This window comes from Zalophus californianus, chromosome 12 (genome assembly GCF_009762305.2).
Source record: "Zalophus californianus isolate mZalCal1 chromosome 12, mZalCal1.pri.v2, whole genome shotgun sequence".
Classification (NCBI taxonomy): Eukaryota; Metazoa; Chordata; class Mammalia; order Carnivora; family Otariidae; genus Zalophus; species Zalophus californianus.
In genome coordinates this window covers 37,247,140-37,269,764 of record NC_045606.1, presented here as the reverse complement: position 1 = coordinate 37,269,764, position 22,625 = coordinate 37,247,140, and the positions used below count along the sequence as shown (strand labels likewise).

At 36.4% G+C, this 22,625-nt stretch overlaps 1 protein-coding gene across 6 annotated transcripts in view; it reads left to right on the top strand.

The window, feature by feature from the left end:
* SGCE (sarcoglycan epsilon) overlaps positions 1–22,625 on the top strand; it is a 66,810-nt gene that overhangs the window by 27,638 nt on the left and 16,547 nt on the right. For all 6 annotated transcript variants that reach the window (XM_027573238.1, XM_027573239.1, XM_027573237.1 and 3 more), the window contains 4 exons: positions 125–282; positions 6,724–6,796; positions 11,435–11,633; positions 21,692–21,854. In XM_027573238.1, the coding sequence (XP_027429039.1) occupies positions 125–282; positions 6,724–6,796; positions 11,435–11,633; positions 21,692–21,854 (593 nt within the window). The remainder of the gene's footprint in view (positions 1–124; positions 283–6,723; positions 6,797–11,434; positions 11,634–21,691; positions 21,855–22,625) is intronic.

Below are 22,625 nucleotides of genomic sequence, written 5' to 3'. Positions count from 1 at the left end.
TTGGTGTGTGTTTAGTTTGCTACAAATGTAAGAAAAAGATTTTAGAAATATTTTGATTGAAATTATGAAAGCAGCATGTGTGAAAATAACTGTTTTATGTCTTAACTCTGTGCTTCTTATCTAGGAGAGATTAGTAATGATCCTATAACATTTAACACAAATTTAATGGGTTACCCAGACCGACCTGGATGGCTTCGATATATCCAAAGGACACCATATAGTGATGGAGTCCTATATGGGTCTCCAACAGCTGAAAATGTGGGGAAGCCAACAATAATTGAGGTAATTTAATTAGAAAGAGCAAAATTATGTTTTCGGGTTTTTTGTAATTTGAGTTTCAAATGTTGAAATTAAAATTATATGACAGTGGTTTTCAGTATTTTATGCATAGGAACACATTAGATAACATTTGGAAATGTACCATTCCTTTCTGTTCATTTACAGAGGTCTCCGTTTTAGTTCTTATGTATAAAAAAAGAGCAATCTAAATTAGTGGAAAAAAATTTAAAGCGATTTAAAAGAGATAGATTGTTGGGCGCCTGGGTGGCTCAGATGGTTAAGCGTCTGCCTTCGGCTCAGGTCATGATCCCAGGGTCCTGGGATCGAGTCCCGCATCGGGCTCCCTGCTCCTTGGGAGCCTGCTTCTCCCTCTGCTTCTCTCTCTCTCTCTCCCCCTCTGTCTCTCATGAATAAATAAATAAAATCTTTAAAAAAATAAAAGAGCTAGATTATTATAATATGAATTCTATTTAAGAAGATAAATGCAAACTTAAAACACTTATTTGCTTTATATATTGATTTCAAATTTTCATGTTCATTGAAATACAGTCTTTAAACAGACTCTGATAAGCTCCTACCGTGTGCTAAGTATTATGATAACTGCTGGTGGTAGAACTTGAGTAAGAGGTGAGTCCTGCCATGATTCTGGTCCAGTCTTTGAAGCACTGGAATGGAAATCCATTGTTAGCCAACATCGTCATAACCATTCTAATCAGAAGGTACTGTTTGATGCTGTCGTAAAAGGGTAAATAGGAATTCACTTTACAAGGAGAAGGAAGGCTATCTTAGTTAGCAAAACAACACATCAAAATCTTGGAGGTATGAACAAAACCACATCACCTCAGAGAACTCTAATTGTGACTAGAAGGCATGACACACCCTAGAGGGCAAATGATGGGAACAGAGGTGTTGATGTTGGTAGGGGTAGATCTTTGAGAGCTCTGTAAGCCATGCTGATAGGTTTGACCCTTATTCTTGAGGTGGTATTAGAATTCATCAGATTCTAGCCTAGTACCTAACATCACACCTGGAAGGTATTAGAAATTAAAACAATAATAAAAACAAAATACTGACATTGAGGCTTTAATGGGAATTAATATGTTTTAAAAAAGAAAATGGATATAAAATCTAGTAGAAGTGTTTCCTGGTCTACTATACCCACCAAAATCAGAATTATAATGGCAGTTAATGGCAGGAGAGTCCTTTATGCCCTGATGCCTGCAGGAGCTTAGATTCTAATTTAACTGATCAATTCCATAAAGATTTAGTGGTAGTGACCAGGGCAGCAGCATAGGAACTACTAATGGAATTTCCAGGAGCTTGTACAGGTCCTGAGTGGCATGTTTTCTATGTGGTATAAACTCTCAGGGGATTGCATGCTTTGAGTTTTTCTCCAGGGTTTTAATCAGCCATAGATTGTGGATATGAGCTTCCATGTTGGCCAAGAGAAGGTGTTTCTTCTTTTGAGTTGAAGTTTGTATTAACACGACTTTTCAGTGATTTCTATGAATAAATCTGTTTCCTTAAGACAATACATAGATACATAAATGGAATGTATAGACACCTATATCTATGTAGATATGGAAATATATCGAGATATAAAGAAAGTTATTTTGAGTTATTGTCAAAATAATTTTTTAAAAAATTCAGTAAAATTATATAGGTTATTTACCCAAAATAAGAGAAAATGTCATTTCTTAAATGGGAAAACACTAGAGGAATTCCATTTAAATTGAAGAGCAAAACAAGAATGAACCCCTCCACCACATCTATTACAGAATATATTAGAAGTCCTAGCCAGTGCAGTAAAGTAAAAAATATTAAATCTGTAAGTATTTAAGGAAAGAAATAGAACAATGATATAAAGAGTCTACAGACTACTAAAATTTTAAGAAAGCCAAGTAGTAAGTTATAGCCTCAATATAAAAAAAATTTGGTTATATTTCTGTACATGAAAAACAAGTATTGAGAAAATAAATGTTTTAAAAAGTTACCATTTTTAGTAACAACAAAAATTGTAAGGTACTTAGAATAAATCTAACAGAAGGTATGCAAAGTTTGTATGGAGAAATTTATAAAACTTAATCGATACTAAGATTATATAAGTGAAAAGGTTGTCTATTCAGGGATAGGAATACTCGAAATCATGAAGGCATCACTTTCCCCCTAACTGATCTATAGATTCAATGCAATTCCAATAAAAATTGCAATAGGTTTTTTTCATGAAACTAATGTCAACTAATTCTAAAATTTGTAAAGATGATAAATGGCCAAGAACAATCAAGATACTCCTAAAGAAGAAACAAAGGGGGAAAGTTTTCTTTCCTTTCCAGATATCCAGATTTATTATAAATCTATGGTAATTATCATAAGGTTGTTATTGATACAGAGATAGACAAATTAGTCAATTAATAGAATAGAGAGCCCAGAAACAGGTACATCTACATAAGGAACAATGATGTATTTCAGAAGAGATGGTGCCGCAGATGATCGGGGAAAAGGATGTCTATTGAATGGTGCTCAGAGGATTGGTTTGCCATATGGCAAACACAAAATTAGATTCTTACTTCATAGGAAATATAAAACTCAAGTCTAGATAGTTTAAGGATTTAAACGTGAAAAGCAAAATTTTAAGTTAGTATATGAAAATGTTGAAAAATATTTTTCTGAGTTTGGGGTAGGGAAGCATTTCTTAAATAATACCTACATATTTTTACTTGAGAGATTGAGAAATTTTACTGTGTTAAACTTGTCAACTGGTGTTCATCAAAATAAACCATTAAAAAAATAGACAACCCACAAACTGGGACAAGTTATTTTAAAAATATATAGCTGACTAATGATGTGTATCTAAAATATAAAAAAGGGGCGCCTGGGTGGCTCAGTTGGTTAAACGACTGCCTTCGGCTCAGGTCATGATCCTGGAGTCCCGGGATCGAGTCCCACATCGGGCTCCCTGCTCGGCAGGGAGTCTGCTTCTCCCTCCGACCCTCTCCCCTCTTGTGCTCTCTATCTCTCATTCTCTCTCTCTCAAATAAATAAATAAATAAATCTTTAAAAAAATAAAATAAATAAAATATAAAAAAGGACTCTTATAATAAGACATGAAAATCAGAAATAAGACATGAACAGACATCTCACTAAAGAGAAGACATAAATGACAATTAGGTAAAGACACTCTCATCAGTAATGAAAAATGCTCAAATTAAGACCACAATGAGAATTTTACCCTTGGTAAAAGTCATTGAGGTTGGATATGGGTTGGATAAGTACTTTGGAAAACAGTATTCAATATTTTACATAGCTGAGTATCACTGTACCCTATGACCCTATGTATCCCACTTCTAGGCATATACCCAAAAGAAACATCTGCAAACGTCCACTGAAGGCATGGACAGTCATGCTTATTGAACAATGTTTGTATAGCAAAACACTGGAAATCCACAGAGCAGTGGAGACCCAAAAGTCTATCAGCATGAGAACAGATAGAAAAGTTCATCAACAGAATAGATAAATAAATTGTGGAGTTTTCATACAGTGAATTAAAAAAATTTTTTTTTAGTAGAGTTGACACGCAGTGTTACATAGTTTCAGGTGTACAACATAGTGATTTGACAATTCTCTAGTTATGCTGTACTCACAAGTGAAGTACCATCTGTCACCATACAAGTCTATTACAATATCATTGAATGTTTACAGCAACAATGTCAGCTTGCCCAGCAAGATCAATAAATGCTGTAAACGTAATGTTGAATAAAAAAAAAGTTCCAAAAGACTACATAGAGTTAAACATTTCTCTGGAGCTCAAAAACAAGCAAACTAAATAACAGATTTTTAAGCATACATGCATTTATCATAAGATGATATTTAAAATGAATGGGATGATAAGCATAAAACTCAAAATGACTACTTCTGTTTGGAGAGAGGGATAGGAGAGAAACACGTGTGTTGAGCCAGGAGTCTCAGGGGTTCATGATGTTCTCATACTGTAAATGTTATAAATATGTCAAATAATATGCTAAAAAGATAATGATGAAAATTTAACATCTTTTTCATTTAACACAAGTAGTGATTAATCTGTAAATAACATTTCTTTATTCATATATAGTAACATATTTACAGTATTTAAAAAATTCTATAAAAGAATTTTGCATATCTTAAACTCATTTAATCAGATAACCCCCCTGATTAATTTATTCAGTAGATATTTATTAAACATCTAAAATAGATCAGCCACTGTTCTAGAAATAGGGGATCAAAAAAGTATACACACATACCTCTCTGCCATGAAGGACTTCACATCATCATGATAAGTAAAATTTTTTTTTAATTTTATTATGTTAATCATCATACATTACATCATTAGTTTTTGATGTAGTGTTCCATGATTCATTGTTTGCATATAACACCCAGTGCTCCATTCAATACGTGCCCTCTTTAATACCCATCACCAGGCTAACCCATCCCTCCACCCCCCCTCCCCTCTAGAGCCCTCAATTTGTTTCTCAGAGTCCATAGTCTCTCATGGTTCGTCTCCCCCTCCAATTTTCCCCCCTTCATTTTTCCCTTCCTACTATATTCTTATTTTTTTAACATATAATGTATTATTTGTTTCAGAGGTACAGTTCTGTAATGCATCAGTCTTACACAATTCACAGCACTCACCATAGCACATACCTTCCCCAGTGTCTATCACCCAGCCACCCCATCCCTCCCACACCCCACCACTCCAGCAACCCTCAGTTTGTTTCCTGAGATTAAGAATTCCTCATATCAATGAGATCATCATGATAAGTAAAAGTTGATTGAGAATGTTACTATATTTAAATATCTCATTAGAAGTGATAGAAGGACTGCATTCTGTTATAGCTGTTAAAATTAAACATTAAATATAAATTCAGGTAATAAAATTCTCTTCCTGATTTATGAAACATACCCCCCCTCTTCAGGAGCCTATGACTTTAAAAAAAATATTAGAATTTATGAAATTTATAATAATGAAATTTGTGATAATTATGGAAAGGCTAGCCATAAAAATCTTGCCACTAGCTAGAAAATGTCTGTTTCTGAGTTTTAGCTGTGAGATAGTCTAACAAATAGTAGAAAATTGATACTTTTTTTTCCATTGAGAGTATGATTAAATTTTTTTGCAGGGTAAACCTTTAAAATCATGAAGATTCTCAAGTCTTTTTTCATCATTTCAGTTGCTTCTTTGTGAACAATAGTTCCTAATTTATTTTAATGACTAGTCTTAATTTTAGTGTCCCAAGTGAACCTTGTTGATTATGTGTCCCAACAGATAGCAACAAGGAAGTCATTAAATCCAACAGAAATTTGACAAATTGAGGGCAGAAAAATCCTTTTGACTTTGTACAATAATATGCTTTTCAGAATATGTACTTTGAATTAAACGTTTGTTTATTCCAAGATTCCGGTGTTTTCTTTTTCTCTCAAATAATATTTCTGATAAGTGTGATTTCTTTCATTTAAAGCTCATATACGATGCTATAAAAATCTTCAGTATTTATTTTTAAACAGGCAAGAGTGTTCTTTTTAGTTTGAGTCAGTTTTGTCCTGCTCCTTCGTCTCAGTGCTCACTCCAGCTTCAGTCACTGCCAGGAGCCTAGTACTGGGATGCTGAGACTATTGCACAATCATTTGTGGTTTTTGAGGTACTGCAGACCTGTCTGAGTGATTTAATATCTGTTATAAAGTTAATTATTCCTTAATTTTTGAAGCCATATCCTGTTGTTGGCCTTTGCTTTGTTTGTTGTTTGCAGTGGCTGTTTCTGAGTTGACTTTGATGTAAGTTCATTGGCTCTGCAAATGTTTACTAATCTTTGACTCTACAAAGGTATTGATTTGTGTTTTGGGGCATGTGCCATAAGCCTTAGAGACTATGAGCCTTACTGCTCTACTCCCATCATAAGGGAGATATGATTTCTAAGGGGTTATTCATGCATATTTTGACTGGTTGGTGTGCAGTTTAGTACTGAATGCAAGCAACACAGAAGATGTGCTTTTTTTTTTTTAAAGGGTACTTTTTAGTATAATCCTCAAGCTCCATTTAAAAGTGCAAAAATATATTGTTTTGTTTTGTTTTGTTTTTGAAATCTTAGAACGGCCGTGGTAAGTAACTTCTAATGGTTAATCCATTTACTAATGATGCATCTGCATTGCTGCTAGCACTTAACGGTGTTCTGTAAAAGGGTCTTTCGGATTTTAACTTTTTGTTTTAGCATGTTAAATAGACTTGCTTAATTATTTATTTTCCCATAACATTGCTAAAAGCTCTGAGTTGTTCTTGCCTGGAGAAGGCACATTTTGTAAGTACATAAATAATGAAAATGGAAAGAACGACAGTTTGTTTTCATTTTGTCCTTAATGAATTTTGTTTCCCAAATAACATTTCACTTCTTTAATATGATTTTCTTTTTCTAATAGATAACTGCCTACAATAGGCGTACCTTTGAGACTGCAAGGCATAATTTGATAATTAATATAATGTCAGCAGAAGGTAGGTATGGAAGATATGTTGCTGATTGTTTTCTTATTTGCAAGAAGTATTTCATTATGGTTTATATCTATGTAAAATACAGTTAAATATTTTCAGGTACCACATACTTAATGTAACTAATGAAATGGTAAGGTGTAGAAAAGAAAGCTAAGCAATCTTTAATTGGTTATAAAATATCATGATGGGTGTTGGTGCTGAAAAGCTCAGAATAGGGAGCCAAGCACATAGGCCACTTATCTCTGTGGGCTTTGGTTTCATTATCTGCAAAATGAGACTAAGACTAGCATTTCTCTCCCAAGTCTGGGGTAAGGAAGGAGTCTATGAGTTAAGGATTGAAATGTGCTTAACACAGGGCTGAGCACAGGGTACACGATCAGTAATTAGTAGCTAGTTTTATTATAAAACTGATGATAGGTAGTGGTTTTGTTGTGTGTGAAGACAGAGAGTTGTTGATGGAAATAAACTGGAATTTGGGTCACAGTCTCCTTCCTGAATAGCTAATCATGCATTGTTGGAGTCCATCAGCAATTTGGAGTTACATATACTCAAATTGTAAATGATTCCCAAGGATTTGGAAGTTTAGGGACATGTTCTAAGAATTGTGCTGTCAAATATTCTGATCCTTCTTTGGCATTTGATTGGGAAAAATACGTACTGCTAAAGACTTTGTAGTTAAAATTTATATATCATGGGATACACCTCTCTATCTTAGATACCATTTATGAGGGTAACAGAAGAAGAACGGACACAGCATTTTTACCCCTAAAATTAGTAAAACAATTGCGCATCTTAAATAGGGAATTCAGAGTTCTCTTTGCAAGTACAATTAAATGAGCAAATACTAATTTGGAATTCCTGGTAGTTCATAAAGGTTGAGTTAAAAATTGCCTTTGTACTGTATGAAGGAAAGTAATTTCTATAGAATTGATACTGCAAAACATAACTGGGAAGATTGCTTAAAGATTTTGCACCCCTTTCCATGAGTTTTCCCCCCAGGTATTTTGGCAGTATCAATTGCAGACAACACGTGTGCTAGTTTAAAGTTTAAAGTGACTTTCATATATGAAAAGCAAGTCCAAAACCCAGTTCTGTGGGCCTGGACAGAGGATTCCTGTCCCCTCTTCTACGTCCCAAGGGCTTTTGGTAGGTATTCCTGCTCGGAACAGGAAGACTTTCACTCCCAACTTCAATTGTAATTAGATGCTTGCATCCCACCTAAAGCTATCCCTGCAGAATTGGAATACCATTAACGATCACAATCATCACAACATTCCCTTTCTCCTTAGGAGTTCATCAGTGCAGTGATATGGTTACATTACAGTGGGCTTGGACCACTAACCTCACCTTTATGCTCTCAGGGGGGCTCCCCATTCTCAGGTACAGGAGTCCCTACAGACTGGAGGACAACCTGATCTACAGTTTGAACTTCCTTCTCAAGTCTGGTCTCAGTCCTGGTAGATCCAGAATATACCAGTATCCTATTAGGTGTTTGATGTGCAGGGACCCGTGTTCAGGCAGATACTAATGGAGGACTGCTAGACATCTGTAGGATTGGAAGTTGGCTTTACAGGCTATTCATCTAAATTGGGGATTTTGAATGTGGGTTGGTGAGGGAGGAAGAGTAGACAGGTTTTGGAAGCCTCCATTTTCATTTCAGGCAGAGCTGCCCCGCTGCCTTTTACATATGAAAACCAGTGAGCCAAAGAGCGTGCATTTATCCTTGCTGGTCTGGACGGAACGTCTATGGGCACTAGGATAGACACATCTTTGAGCAGGGCCTACACACACGCCATTTCTCCCAGATGAGATGAGTTTAGGAAAAGAAGTAGCAAGAGTGGCATCTCAGGATAATCCTGCTCAGTCTGACTCCCTGCCCAGCTGTCTCCTGCTCTGAGAGACCTAATGGGAAATTAGGCATGGAGAATCACAGAGTATGAAGCTCAAGGAGAGTACATGGAGTGATTCTCTAAATTGGGTTGAGTGCCTCAGAGGCCTGCCACCAATCTGTTGGCCTACTGTTCGCTTGGCCTCTGTGATGTCCAAATATAGCAGGCGTGGGATTTCCCCAAAGTTAGAAAGCTCCTATGACTCATCTTTGGAAGGTCTGGCGGTGGCGCTGGGCTCGGTAGAGAGCGGGCAGCTGCTCGGCCCAGAGCTTCTAAGGGTGTGGCAGCAGCGGGTCTCAGAGAGGAGCCACAAAGCAGGGTCATGTGGATTAGGAAAAACCAAGGAACAGTTCTCCAGAAAGGAGCATTGAAAATAAGAAAGATGTTTTGCATGCTTTTTTAGAAAAGTGGATGTAAAAACACTGAGTGAAATGAATGGGTGATAGACTTCTAGCACCCTCAAAACTATATTTGGTATTATTTATAAATATTATTTATTGCCAAGAAACTGTTCTTCATGACATATTTATGCATGGCTGTTTTTCAGTATGGAGAAAAATGTGGCATGATTAAGCTACTGTTTATCTATATAAAACAGGAAATGTATCTGTATAAAACAGGAAACTTATCTACATAAAATAGAATAAATATATCATATTTTAGAAGACTGCAGATGGGCCATACATCAAACAAATATAACAAAATCACAAGCAGAATAAATGGCAGTGTAGAAGATGAATGAAGAACCTTCTGTGATTAGAGCCATGAAAAACTCAATCTTTAGGAAGAGACACCACACTCTAGAAAACTCTCTTGAAAATTCTAAAGCCTGAACATCTTCCCTGACTCCCCCTCTGGCATCAGGCATCCTTTAGTATTAAAGAGGCTTCATAAGAAACAAGGTCATCAAGATTTCAGTTATTTATTGTGTAATTTTTAGTTTTTACTACTCTTATTGAATAAGAGTATAATACTTTACAGATATATGACTTTTTAGTGAAATACATCAGAGGATAAATGTAGTGTAGTTAACTACTGAGGGCTTTAAATGTGTGTATAGTCCAGAAACAATTTCTTTTCTTTTTGAGGGAAGAATTCAGGTAAACAGCTTGTTCATGTTTATAATGATTGTTAAAGTTTACTGTTTTATAAGTTCTTGTTCTAGGCTGGAACTCCACTGAGCACTTTATATAGTCTCCTTTAGCTTAGTGAAAAAATCATCTGAGGCAAGTTTAAATGATTATGAAAGCCTGGGCCCATCTACAGATTGGTTTCTCCCTCTGAAAATAGAGGGCAAGCACCTACTCACCCCCAGGTTGTGAGTATTAAATGGAATAATTCACCACACTCCCTTTAGCTTGGCCCACCTCATAGTAAGTATTCCAAAAAAGGTAGCCTTTATTATTATGGAAGTATTATTAAACAAATAAAAGCTATTCTTTACCTTAATAGAACAGTCAGAATACAGGAAATGATGTTTTTGAATTGAAGAGTAGCATTTGAGAAATTGAAATACGATTGACCTTTGAACAATGCAGGGGTTGGGGTGCTGACCCTTGAGCAGTTGAAAATCTTTTTGGCTCCCAAAAAGCTTAACTCCTAATAGCTTACTGTTGACCAGAAGACTTTCCAATGATAACATATATAAGTCGAGTAACATATATTTTGTATGTTCTATGTATCATATACTATATTCTTACAACAAAGTGAGCTAGAGAAAAGAAAATATTATTAAGAAAATCCTAAGAGAAGATACATTTACAGTACTGCACTATATAAAAAAAATCCACATATAAGTGGACCCACATAGTTCAAACTCTTTTGCTCAAGGGCCAACTGTAAATTCTGTTTATTTCTATCCTACTTAGTTATACCAAGAGTCTGAGTTAGACATTGGTTACTTTAAAATAAATATTAATTTTAAAATCTTTGGAGGGAAAGTTTGATGAGATACTGAATAGGAAAAAAGCTAAATGGCTAACAGGAGATACTGGAATTTTGTGGGAAATTTAAAATATAATTCTCTAGAATACTTAATTATGAAGTGATCAAAAGAGTGAAATTACTATGACTTCAGATTTCTTCTGGAAACTATAACCGATATTTATTTTAGTAAAAGTAATGTTTTAGCATGCTCTAAAAAGATCAGTAATACTGCAAATTAAACATACGGTATTTCAAATTATCCATAAGCAACTCACAAGCAGTTACGGATATTTTGTAATGTCTTCTGTATTTGGAGAGGATGTTGCTGTATGCCTCAACTTCTTCCTCCATTCACATGGGCATAGCACTACCTAGGGTTGTAATGATTAAATGAGACAATGTACTTGAAAAAAGATCTGTCAGTTTTGAAACACTACCAATACAAAATATTATTCCTACCCACGGTGGGTTCTGGAAATGCTCCTTCTACCTGGGAACCTTGGTGGAGGAGGAGATTGGCAGGTTACTGGCAAAATGGAGGCGGACTTGGCAGTTTTCTCTTTTTTGGCCGAATTCTATAATTATAAATTGCCCTACAGGAGCTTTCTAAAAGTCCCTCGGATTTGATTACACTGTAAGTAAAATTCTGTGTCAAATGTATGTTTTCTGTCTTTAGATATGTCCTCCGTTATACAGAAAGCCTTTAAAGTCAATATTCATAGTGTTCCCCAAAGCCAGGATTATGACAGAAATCAACAAATCTCGAATTTCTCTTTCTAAAGATGACTTCATTAACGATATGCATACCCTTTTTCACCAAAATTAGACTTCCCGTTACCATACCAAGCAGAATTCTTCATTAAAAATATGAATGTAGAAGAAATGTTGGCCAGTGAGGTTCTTGGAGACTTTCTTGGGGCAGTGAAAAATGTGTGGCAGCCAGAGCGTCTGAACGCCATAAACATCACGTCGGCCCTAGACAGGGGCGGCAGAGTGCCGCTTCCCATTAATGACATGAAGGAGGGGTAAGCAGACCTTTATCTCGTTTCCTTAAATCTGTAATTTTTTTTTTAATTTATGACATGATCTTGAATTTTTTAACTATGGTGATCTTACCAAGTTTATTATAGATGGAAGATGGCCTATTGCATTCTTTATAATAAGAAGTAGGTGTAAAGATATGGAAACACTAGCAATTTTCTATATTGACAAAGAGGTTACGTTAATGGTTCTTTATATCTGATGTCCCAGGTCCTGTGAATTCTAATTGTAGATCAGGATCAGCATCATAAATTATAGCACTAAGTCTTTTGTACCTTCCCTAGAGAAGCTGATTATTTAGGGCCCTGCATTTCAAAGGAAATGGATGCCCCAGTTATCAGCTGCAGGATACTCAGACTGCTGTAACTTTATTCTAGGAAACTATTTCTTCGCCTTTAACATTCTTTCCACCATGTGTCGGTGATGGATGGCTGGAGTGGATTTGAAACCTATTCCTAAAGCCTGGCCTTGTCACTCATAAGCTGGGTGACATTGGGCAAATGCTGCACCCCTCTGTGCCTCGATTTCCCCATTTGCTCCGAGGGGAACTTTTTCTTCCCTCAGAGTTGTTATAGTGTCTAAATGAGACAGTACATTTGAGAGGGGTTTGTCTGTTCTCGTGCCTTACAAAGTTTGACTTAGACCCTTGTAGAGTTTAAGAAACACTTTTTATGCCTGGGTACATTGAGAGGATTGAATGTCAATGTCGAATCAAACTTTGATCTTTAATTTTTAACCTGTAGGTTGAAGCAGATCTGCCCTTTTTTTTTTTTTAACCCATCCTATAAACATATGAGATATGGAATAAATCACAGTTAATATAGCATATCCCTTTCCAATTCCTCCTTTTTCTGTACACATGGTAACATTTTTATACAGATGATCTCTAGAATTAACTAGAGTACCTAGATTAATAAGAATTAAATTTCAGGGCAGCGTTAAAGGAGAACTCTGTTGGAAATGAGGGAAGAGATCACAAATAGACATAGAGGAAGTATGAGAGAGGGGGCAGGAGAGGGATAAGGGATGAGCGGTGAGCTGTGAAGTCCAACTTACAAATTTCAGAATTAAATTGTAGCTTGTATGTTACAGTAATGGATTTTGAAGTCAGTCAAGCACACGTAGAAGTGCTTTGAGAAAAAGAGTTGCTTTATCTCTTGTCTATCTGTTGGTTTTCTATATGAAACCATAATTTTAGAGCTTACATTTTTTTTACTTCAGCATTCCAACATGAGTCTCTGTCCCACTGAGTAATTAAATTAGAACCAGGGAAAATGACAAACAGGGAATCTCCCCTGAAAACATTCTCCAAATATGAAGTCTTTTCAAGAATTTCTTAAAGTAATATGGTCCACAATGATTGTTAAAACAATGACCAAAAGATGGTTGGAGGAAGCAGCCTGAAAACCAGGCATGGGTAGAGTTTTGCCTCATTGTGCTTTCTTCAGGGCTCACTCTTCCCGACTCAGTCATGCAGGCCGCACCCACAGAGGCCCTTTCAGAAACAACTAAGCTGAACTACACAACTCTCGAAACCAGACTCTGACCTAAAACAGTGCTTCCCAACCATGTCTTGCCTAAGAATTGCCAGTAGCACTTTAATAAAGATATAGATAGGGGCGCCTGGGTGGCTCAGTCGTTTAAGTGTCTGACTCTTCATTTCAGGTCAGGTCTTGATCTCAGGGTCATGAGTTCAAGCCTGTGTTGGGCTCCACACCCAGTAATTTAAAAATATAGATAGATGATAGATAGATAGATGATAGATAGATAGATTCCTGTTTTCTGCTTCCCCCTAGAGATTCTGAATCTTTGAGTGTAGGGCTGGGCCTGAGCATGCGACTCTAAATTAAGAACAGAATTTTGGTCCTACAAGTACTTGTTAGAGAATTCAGTCATTAGCTGATCCCCCAGCACCTGCTAGAGGGTGGCATGTGCTGTCAGATATTTGAGAGAGTCAGTCTTGTGGCATTTATTTGGACCCTGTTGTCTCAGATCCCTTCCCAACTTGAAATGCTTTCCATGAGTTTTAATTTAATGTTAAGCCGTAACCTTTACAAAGTATTCATATGATAAGTCTTTTAAAATAGCATTTCTATAAATTGTACCCAATGCCAACCCTACTGCCCCAATGTCCCTTATATGAGCACCAATGAAACAAGATTGTACTTGAGGATAATTTCAGAAGAAAAAAATTGTCCCTGGGAATGATTTTGCATATTTCCTTCAGTTGTTATCTAATGCCATGGTAACAAAAATAATTTTTTACCTTATTGCCTTAAACCTAGAAACAAAATCCTGTGCTTGGCTAACTCATCTCTTGTGCTGTCCTTTCTTTTTGTTGATGTATATCATAATACTTAAATTTATCTAGTAAACTTTTTGCTCCCGTAATTTCTTTTGAAAATAGCATGGGCTATAATCCCTTTTTAAAATGAAATATTGAAGAAAATATAAAAAACTAGGGTCAGACATAGCAAAGGAATTCCATCCCTTTTCTAAGGTTTTATTTACAAATGTTGTCATACACTTCCATCATATTAATTGAGCACCTGACCAAAGTGTTCTGCTTAATACTCAGTGGCAAAAGTCTCAGTCTCTGATAAAAAAAAACAAATAAAACCTCCATGAAATTATTTCCTATTACTCATGGCGGCCACAATCTACTAAATGAAAATTTTCCCAAACTTGATCTCTACGTAGTCAGATACATAGCGGATGAATAAGAAAAGCTCTCAGGAGTAGACCGTCAGAGTAAATCCCCTGGCCTTCCACAGCCCAAAGCACCATTAAATGTCGATCATCAAGAAGGTACTCTGCAGCATCCCAGCTCCTCTTCCCTCCTGATGTACATTTGTTCACCTCTTTAGACTCACTGACAGCTTTCAGACTTGTCCTAAATCTAACAGAAAACAATTATAAAGATTTACTTCAAAGTCAATAAGCTCCTGCAAAGGAAAGCTGAGCCTCCTGAAAAGATTTTCTTTCCCTTGCCAGACCCATAACCCTGGGCAATTGTGCTCCCTCCGGGCATGGTCTCTGTGCTGCTTTTGCTCCTGATACTGTGCCAGAGGCTAAGGACTTGTGGATGCATTTAGCCTGGGAGAAAGCTGGTGGAAAGGGGAGCAGGTTCATATTTCATTCTAGGCATGGCATAGCTGCCAACCCAGGGTGAGTGATGTGGTGTAAATGGCGGCTCTGAAGGGAATGATGGGGTGTGAAGATTAAAGAATATACTCACTTTTCATAAGAGATTGTCAAACCCACCACTATTTCCTCTGGTTACCGAAGCACGTGGATCTAGCCTCAATCAGCAAAGAGAATTCTAGTTTATTCGTTAGACGGTCTCACAAAGTGCTCCCTCTAATTAATTGTTTGCTTTCTGCCCTAGAAAGCCCTCAGTGAGAAATTACACTTGAGGAAGAGACTGTAAGTCAGTGGCTACCAAATACTCCTCTGATGGAAGGTCATGATCCTGGGCTAGTCCGTAGTGCTCTGCTGAATTTGTCCCTGTGTTTGGTGATCTATAAGATTGTCCTTTATTCTTAAGTTAATGTGCCTCCTACACTTTTGGTGCAAATATTCTTTTATGGAATGGTGGTGATATATGATAGGAACTTCTAAAAAGAGCCTTTAATAATGTAAAAATTGAAAGCTCATATAAATCCATTTTTTTAAAAGTATAAAAATAAACCAATACATGAAATCCGTGTGACTATATGTCTCAAATCTATTCTATGTTCTACACATAGATTCACTTATTAACTATTTTTCCTGGGGAATACTATATTAATCTTTGTGGTATAGTGATTAAAAAAAAATCTATGCTCACAGTCTAGTAGGGACCAGGCAGGTAATCGGATAATTAAAGAACAGTGTTATACATACCCCTGTTGACCTCAAGAGGTCACAGAGAGTGTTCCTCCTTCACTTCTGGTCCATGCCTGGAAAGGGTTCATAGAGGAGGTGAAGATCTGAGTTTCAACTGTGTGTACAAATTAACCTGCTCAAAAAATAATAAAGAGAGATTCTAGATAGAGGGGTCAGCTTGGGCAAAAGCCCTGAGGTAGGAGCAAGCCTCATGGATTTGGAAACCTATTTCATGTGGATTCGGGGGACAGGGATCCAGAAGTGATCGTCACCAAGGAGGCAAACACCAGACCAGGTAAGGCCCCAGCTAGCAGCAGAAATTGTTTGGATTTTATCCTGAAACATTAGGGATGTTTGCAGAAAATAGCACATGGTTGAAAGAGTAGACTGCACCCAAATGCCTCCTTTCTGTAAGCAGGACGATCTTTCCCCATCACATGCACACAAAACAAGAAGGGTCTGACCCTTGTAAGCCAGTTCCCCTCTTCGGATAATGTATTCCTTCTCCAATGAAGAGGAGCAGGCAAGTAGTAGAACTAGAGTCCAGAAGTGTCACTTCTTTTCTTTTTTATTATGCATTAGATCTTTTATTTAGTTTAACTATTCTTTATTTTTCACCTTACTTTTTGACCAATTGATTGCAGATATACAGAGAACAAAGAAGTGGTGTGGGGGACAGAGGGCAGAAATCATAGTGCATTTTCTTTTAAGAGCTCAAGAGTTCCCAAGCAACACGTAACATGTGGGCACATTCTTCTCTAAACTGTCTTTTATCTCCTATCTCCACAAAATAATCAAACACATTTGTTGCTTGGACAATTAGGTCAAATATGCAATCATTGGATCCATTTACCTGGCAGAAATCTGGCTAAAAAAAGCAGAGTTTTGACTTTTTTTTTTTTTTTAACCTGTTACTTGGTTTTCCATGTTGTATGTGTAAAAGCCACAGTGAATATGTTCTACCTCAGGGGAAGTTGAGTTCTTCAGACTGGAAGAAAAGACTCCTTTATAATGAACAAATTCTGCCTGTGTAGATCAATTCTTAAGAGTTTGAGACATCGGGGCGCCTGGGTGGCTCAGTCGTTAGGCGTCTGCGTTTGGCTCAGGTCATGATCCCGGGGTCCTGGGATCGAGCCCCGCATCGGGCTCCCTGCTCAGCGGGAAGCCTCCTTCTCCCTCTCCCACTCCCCCTGCTTGTGTTCCCTCTCTCGCTGTGTCTCTCTCTGTCAAATAAATAAAATCTTAAAAAAAAGTTTGAGGCACCATGTTTTGTTAACATTGCTTGAGAGCCTCGTACTTGGCACCATGTTCCCATCTGTTTACACCTTTGAAAGTTTGAAAACGTGGCTGAGGTCATAAAGATAAGGATCATTTTCGTTTCACTTTATAAAAAATTTACGTTTTTTCATGTCAAAAAGCTAGCTAAAAGGAAAACAGATTATGAAAAATGTAATTTTAGCATGTATCGCATAGAGTTATTATTCACAGCCTCATACAAAATTATTTTTTTTAAAAGACAACATGTTGAAGCTTACTGGCTCTACAAAAGAAACAATAAATACACATTTTTTTTTTACCTGCAAAGCAAATCTAATATCTCCTCTTGAGCATGACATTTGCTGTCTGTTTGCATTTTATATATTAACTTATTGATTTTCCCAGTATTCTTGAGATATAATTGACATATGGCGTTGTACAAGTTTAAGTTGTACAACAGAATGATTTGATGTATGTGTATATTGCAAAACAATTACCATAATAGATTTGGTTAACATCCACACCTCACGTAGTTACAATTTTTTTTTTCTTGTGACGAGAACTCTTAAGATCTATTCTCTTAGCAACTTTTGAATGCACAGTGGCTCGTGTTTTGAAACGGGTATAATGCTTCTTATTCATTCACTTATTCTGCAAATAGGCTCCCTGAGGACAGTGAGAAAGACTGGGTTCAAGGAGAACTGTTATGGGGCTGTTGCTTCATGCCCTGTGGAAAGCGATGGTGATCAGAACTAGGGTGTAGGGAAGATGGAACAAATTGGACAGATGCATGTGAGAGTTCCTCTGGGGTAAATGTCAGAGACTGATGATGAATTGAATATGTGGAAAGAAGGACAGGAGTCAAAGATGCTGCTGCTTGAGCATCTGGCCGTGCCAATCACCGGGAGAGAAGAAGATGGAAAAGGAGGAACAGGTGAAGGTGGGGTGGGGTGACGATGAGCTCAGTTCGGAACATATTAAGTTTGTGAAGCCTATGGATCATCCAAGGAGAGATGAAAGTAATTTGGCAGTATGTGTCAACTGTCATAAAAATGTTTCTACTTCTAGGCATCTCTTTTAAGATAGTAACATTAAAGAATATGCACAGAGATAGTCTTTATGCAATATTATTTATAACATCAAAAAAATTGGAAGCAACTTACATGTCCGACTCTGAAGTAATTGTTGAATAAATCATGTGCACTTACAAAATTATATTGCCATAAATCTAAGACTGTACAGTATGGTAAATGCTTATGACGCATTAAGGGAAAAAGGGTACAAAATTGTATTTTAGAGATTATTGCAATTAGGTTAAAATATATGCATTTGAAAAACATTTTGCAAGGTACATTGGAAAATGAAAATAGTTATCTTGGTAATATAAATTAATTCTGTTTTTGTATCCCAGGTTTTATGTAATGTTTTTATATCGCTTTTATAATTTAAGGAAAAAATAAAACATTTCAAAGCACCAAGAACTCTATGCCCATTTATGTTATCTTGAAGTGAATTAATTTGAAATCTTACTAATTATAAATGCAAATCAATGTCATGTTAAAATAAGTTAACAGTTGTAAAAAATGTTCATTTTATTTCTGTACTTATAAGTATATGTCACAATTATTAAGGAGATATATGGTCTTGGTTAGGCAGTCAAGAGGGAATAGAAATTGACTTTATGTGAAGCTTACAAGTAAGAACTTGTTTTAAATGGAATATATTTATATTCACTGATCATCTAAATACTTTACCAATAGTTTCTCATACACACTTTTGTTCTGAATTTTTTATTTTCATCTTTAGCTTTAGCCCATTATATACTATTTATCTCCCGAAGGCACCATAGTTTTTGAAAAAATCTTCCTTCAAATGAATCTTAAGTCCAAATACAAATTTGACATAAAGAACGACCAAATGAGTTTGTGTAATCAAACTCTGGGATATAGTTGTCAGCTCAGGGTGTGAGTTCATACTTACATTGACATAGCTTTGAATTTTTGTGATGCACTTTCACCTAATTTCATTTTGAAAAATAACAGCTTAATTAGAATGTAATTCACATACTGTACAATTCACCTATTTAAAGTATGTAACTCAATGGATTTTAGCTTATTTTACAGAGTTGTGTTGTCTTTATCAGCATCAATTTTAGATATTTTCATCATCCTAATACCTTCATCCCATACCCATTAGCAGCCACTTACCACCACCACCACCACCACCACCACCACCACCCGACCCCACCCCAGCCCTAGGCAACCACTGTTTACTTGCTGTCCTTATAAACTTGCCTACTGTGGACATTTCATATGAATGGAATCATGCACTATGTGATCTTTTGTGACTGGCTTCTTTCACTTATCCACAGTATTGTTTTCAGGTTTCATCCATATTGTAGCACGTATCAGTACCTCATTTCTTTTTATGGTTGAGTAATATTCGATTGTATGGATATTCTACCGTTTATTCATTCATCAGTGAGCATTTGGATTGTATCCACTTTCTGACTACTATGAATAATGTTGCTGTGAACATTCATGTACAAGTCTTTGTATAGACATCTATTTTCATTTCTCTTAAGGAATATACTTAGGAGTGAAATTGCTGATTCATATGGTAACTCTGTATTCAACCTTTTGAGGAACTTCCAGACTGCTTTCCAAAGTAGAGGCACAATTTTACATTGCCACCAGCAGAGTAGGAGAGTTCCAATTTCTCCACATACTCTCCAGCACTTCTTATTATCTGTGTTTTCTATTATAGCCATCCTAATGGTTGTGAAACAGTGGTTTTTGTTTTGTTTGTTTTTTTTAAGATTTTATTTACTTAGGGACACCTGGGTGGCTCAGTCCATTAAGCGTCTGCCTTCAGCTCAGGTCATGATGCCAGGATCCTGGGATGGAGTCCCGCATCGGGCTCCTTGCTCAGCAGGGACCCTGCTTCTCCCTCTGCCTGCCGCTCCCCCTGCTTGTGCGCTCTCTCTCTCTCTCTGACAAATAAAATCTTTAAAAAATTAAAATCTTTAAAAAAAAGATTTTATTTATTTGAGAGACAGAGAGAGAGCATGAGAGGGGAGAGGGTCAGAGGGAGAAGCAGACTCCCCACTGAGCAGGGAGCTCAATGTGGGACTTGATCCCAGGACTCCGGGATCATGACCTGAGCCAAACGCAGACGCTTAACCAACTGAACCACCCAGGTGCCTCTGAAACAGTGCTTTTGATTGTGGTTTTGATTTCTCTTCTGCTGAGGGCTAAGGGTGTTGGACATCTTTTCATGCACTTATTGGACATTTGTATACTTCTTTGGAGAAATGTCTATTCAGAGCCTTTGCCATTTTTAAATTGGATTATTTGTTTGTTTATTTTTGAGTGGTAAGCGTCCCTTATATATTGTAGATACAATTCCCTTATTAGATATATGATTTGCAAATATTTTCTCTCATTCATGGGTTGCCTTTTCACTTTCTTGATGGTGACCTTTGGAGCACACTATTTTTAATGTTGATAAAGTCCAACTCATCTAGTTTTTCTGTTATTGCTGGAACTTTTGGTGTCATAGCTAAGAAACCACTGCCTAATGCCAAGTCATGGAAATGTATACCTTTTTTTCCTCAGAGTTTAATAGTTTTAGCTCTTACATTTAAGTCACTGATCTATTTTGAGTTAATTTTCTTATATGCTAAGGGGTAGGGGCCCAACTTTATTCTTTTGCCTGCGGATACCCTGTTGTGCCAGTACCATTTGTTGTAAAGGCTGTTCTTTCCTCCATTGCATTATCTTGGCATTTGTGACAAAAATCCACTTACTAAATGTAAGAGTTTATTACTGGACTTTGAATTTTATTTCATTGATCTACATGTCTGTCCTTATGCTGGATTACTATTGCTGGTTGTTTTGATTACTATTGCTTTGTAGTAAGTTTTAATCAGTAATTGTGAGTCTTCCAACTTTGTTTTTCTTTTTCAAGAATTTTCTGTGGTTATTTTAGGTTCCTTGAATTTCCATATAAATTTTAGGATCAGCTTGTCAGTTTCTGCAAAGAAGACAGCTGGAATTTTGATGGGTTTATTTCATTTTATAAGTAGCTGTAGCATTGTCATCAGGAAAAAGAAATATTTATTTAGAGTAATTTCCCGGTTTTCTCTCTTCTTTTGAAAGACCCATGAGATTCCCTTTTCTCGAGCTGCTTCAAGATTATTTCAATGCTATTATCACTAACTTTTTTTGTGTTGAAACTCTTACTAATTAAGTAGAGTTCTTTCTCCCTGATTACTAAGACACACACCAAGAAAAATTTTGCTTGCCTAATTTGTGCTTATCAAATAATAGTTTTTCTCTTAGATTAACTTCTTGGAAAAAAAAGTGAGAGACCTTGTGGTAGGAGACCTAACAGTAGGGGTCTGTGCAGTAGAAAAGCTGACAGAACTCTTGGGTAAAATAGCTAAGTGCCTAAAGCTCTAGAGATGTAATTTCACCATCTTATTAAAATGAAATCAAGTGAGATTTATTACCTACAATTATTTATTGGCTTAATGATAGTGTTATTTCTAAATAATTTACTTTAGGAGTAATTTTTAAAGGTAAGTAATCTACCAAACATGGTAAAAACAATATGACAGACACACGCTTACTTTGATTTAAAATAAATAGGATGAAAAAAAATTTTTTTACAAATTAACCTAGAATCAAGAGAGTGTCTAGAACACCGAAGCACTCAGTAAATATTGCTGGAATAAAGGAAAGAATGGAAGGCAGCTCCTACATGAATCACTGCTTTTAAAGCCCAGGCCCCTACCTTCGGGATGATTCTAGATAATCCCTTAATTCAAAAGGATAAATCCTGCTTTCAGGGTAGATTGTTTTTCAGTGTTTCCAATTTTCTCAAAGGATAACCTGAGAGTTTCACATTTTTGCAGCGTTTATGTCATGGTTGGTGCCGATGTTCCGTTTTCTTCTTGTTTACGAGAAGTTGAAAATCCACAGAATCAATTGAGATGCAGTCAAGAAATGGAGCCTGTGATAACATGTGATAAAAAATTTCGCACTCAGTTTTACATTGACTGGTGCAAAATCTCGTTGGTGAGTTTTTATTTTATTTTGTTTTTGCAAATGTAATTGGAAGTGATGTGGCTGGAGATAAAATTTGACTAAAACCTGAAGTGCTTTGAGGTACAAATCCTGGGTTTACTTTGTTAACGCAATTGACTTCTCTTGACTTTAAGAATTTGGCAATCTTGTTGATTGCCAGTCTACCCTTGATTAGTTGTTGGGGCTGCATTAGCTTCGCAGGTGGTCCAGATGACCCCCCTGGATATCCAGGGGGCTGCTAAGCCAGGATAGATTACAGAATCAGTGTGACATGTGAAGAAAGTCTTAAATATGCTGCCATTACCCACCTAGGAAGGAGAGACTGGGGTACAATAATACACCTGAAAATAAAGCAATATTGTGCTACGAGTTGGTGTCCTAAAAATTCAAATTGTAGGGCAAGTTCGAGGAATAAGAAAAAATTCCAAGTGAGCAAAATTAGAATCTTACCCACAGCCCCATAAATACAAAATATCTCCTTCTAAATTACTTTTATTTAGGAAGCTAAAAAACTTAAGAAAATGTAGGTAAGGTTTCATATACACTTGATATATATCTATAATATTTCATATAAAATTTATATTATTTTTTGATCTTGCTTTCTGGAAGATTGGTAAGTTGTTTTACTTCTTTAGTGACCTTTAGATTTAACTTCTGTCAACTCTTGATGATTGGTGGTGAGTGAATTAGATCTAAGTTTAAAGTTGACATTTGAACAAAGTTATTGACACATAAACACAACTGTCACTTCATGTCTTAGAG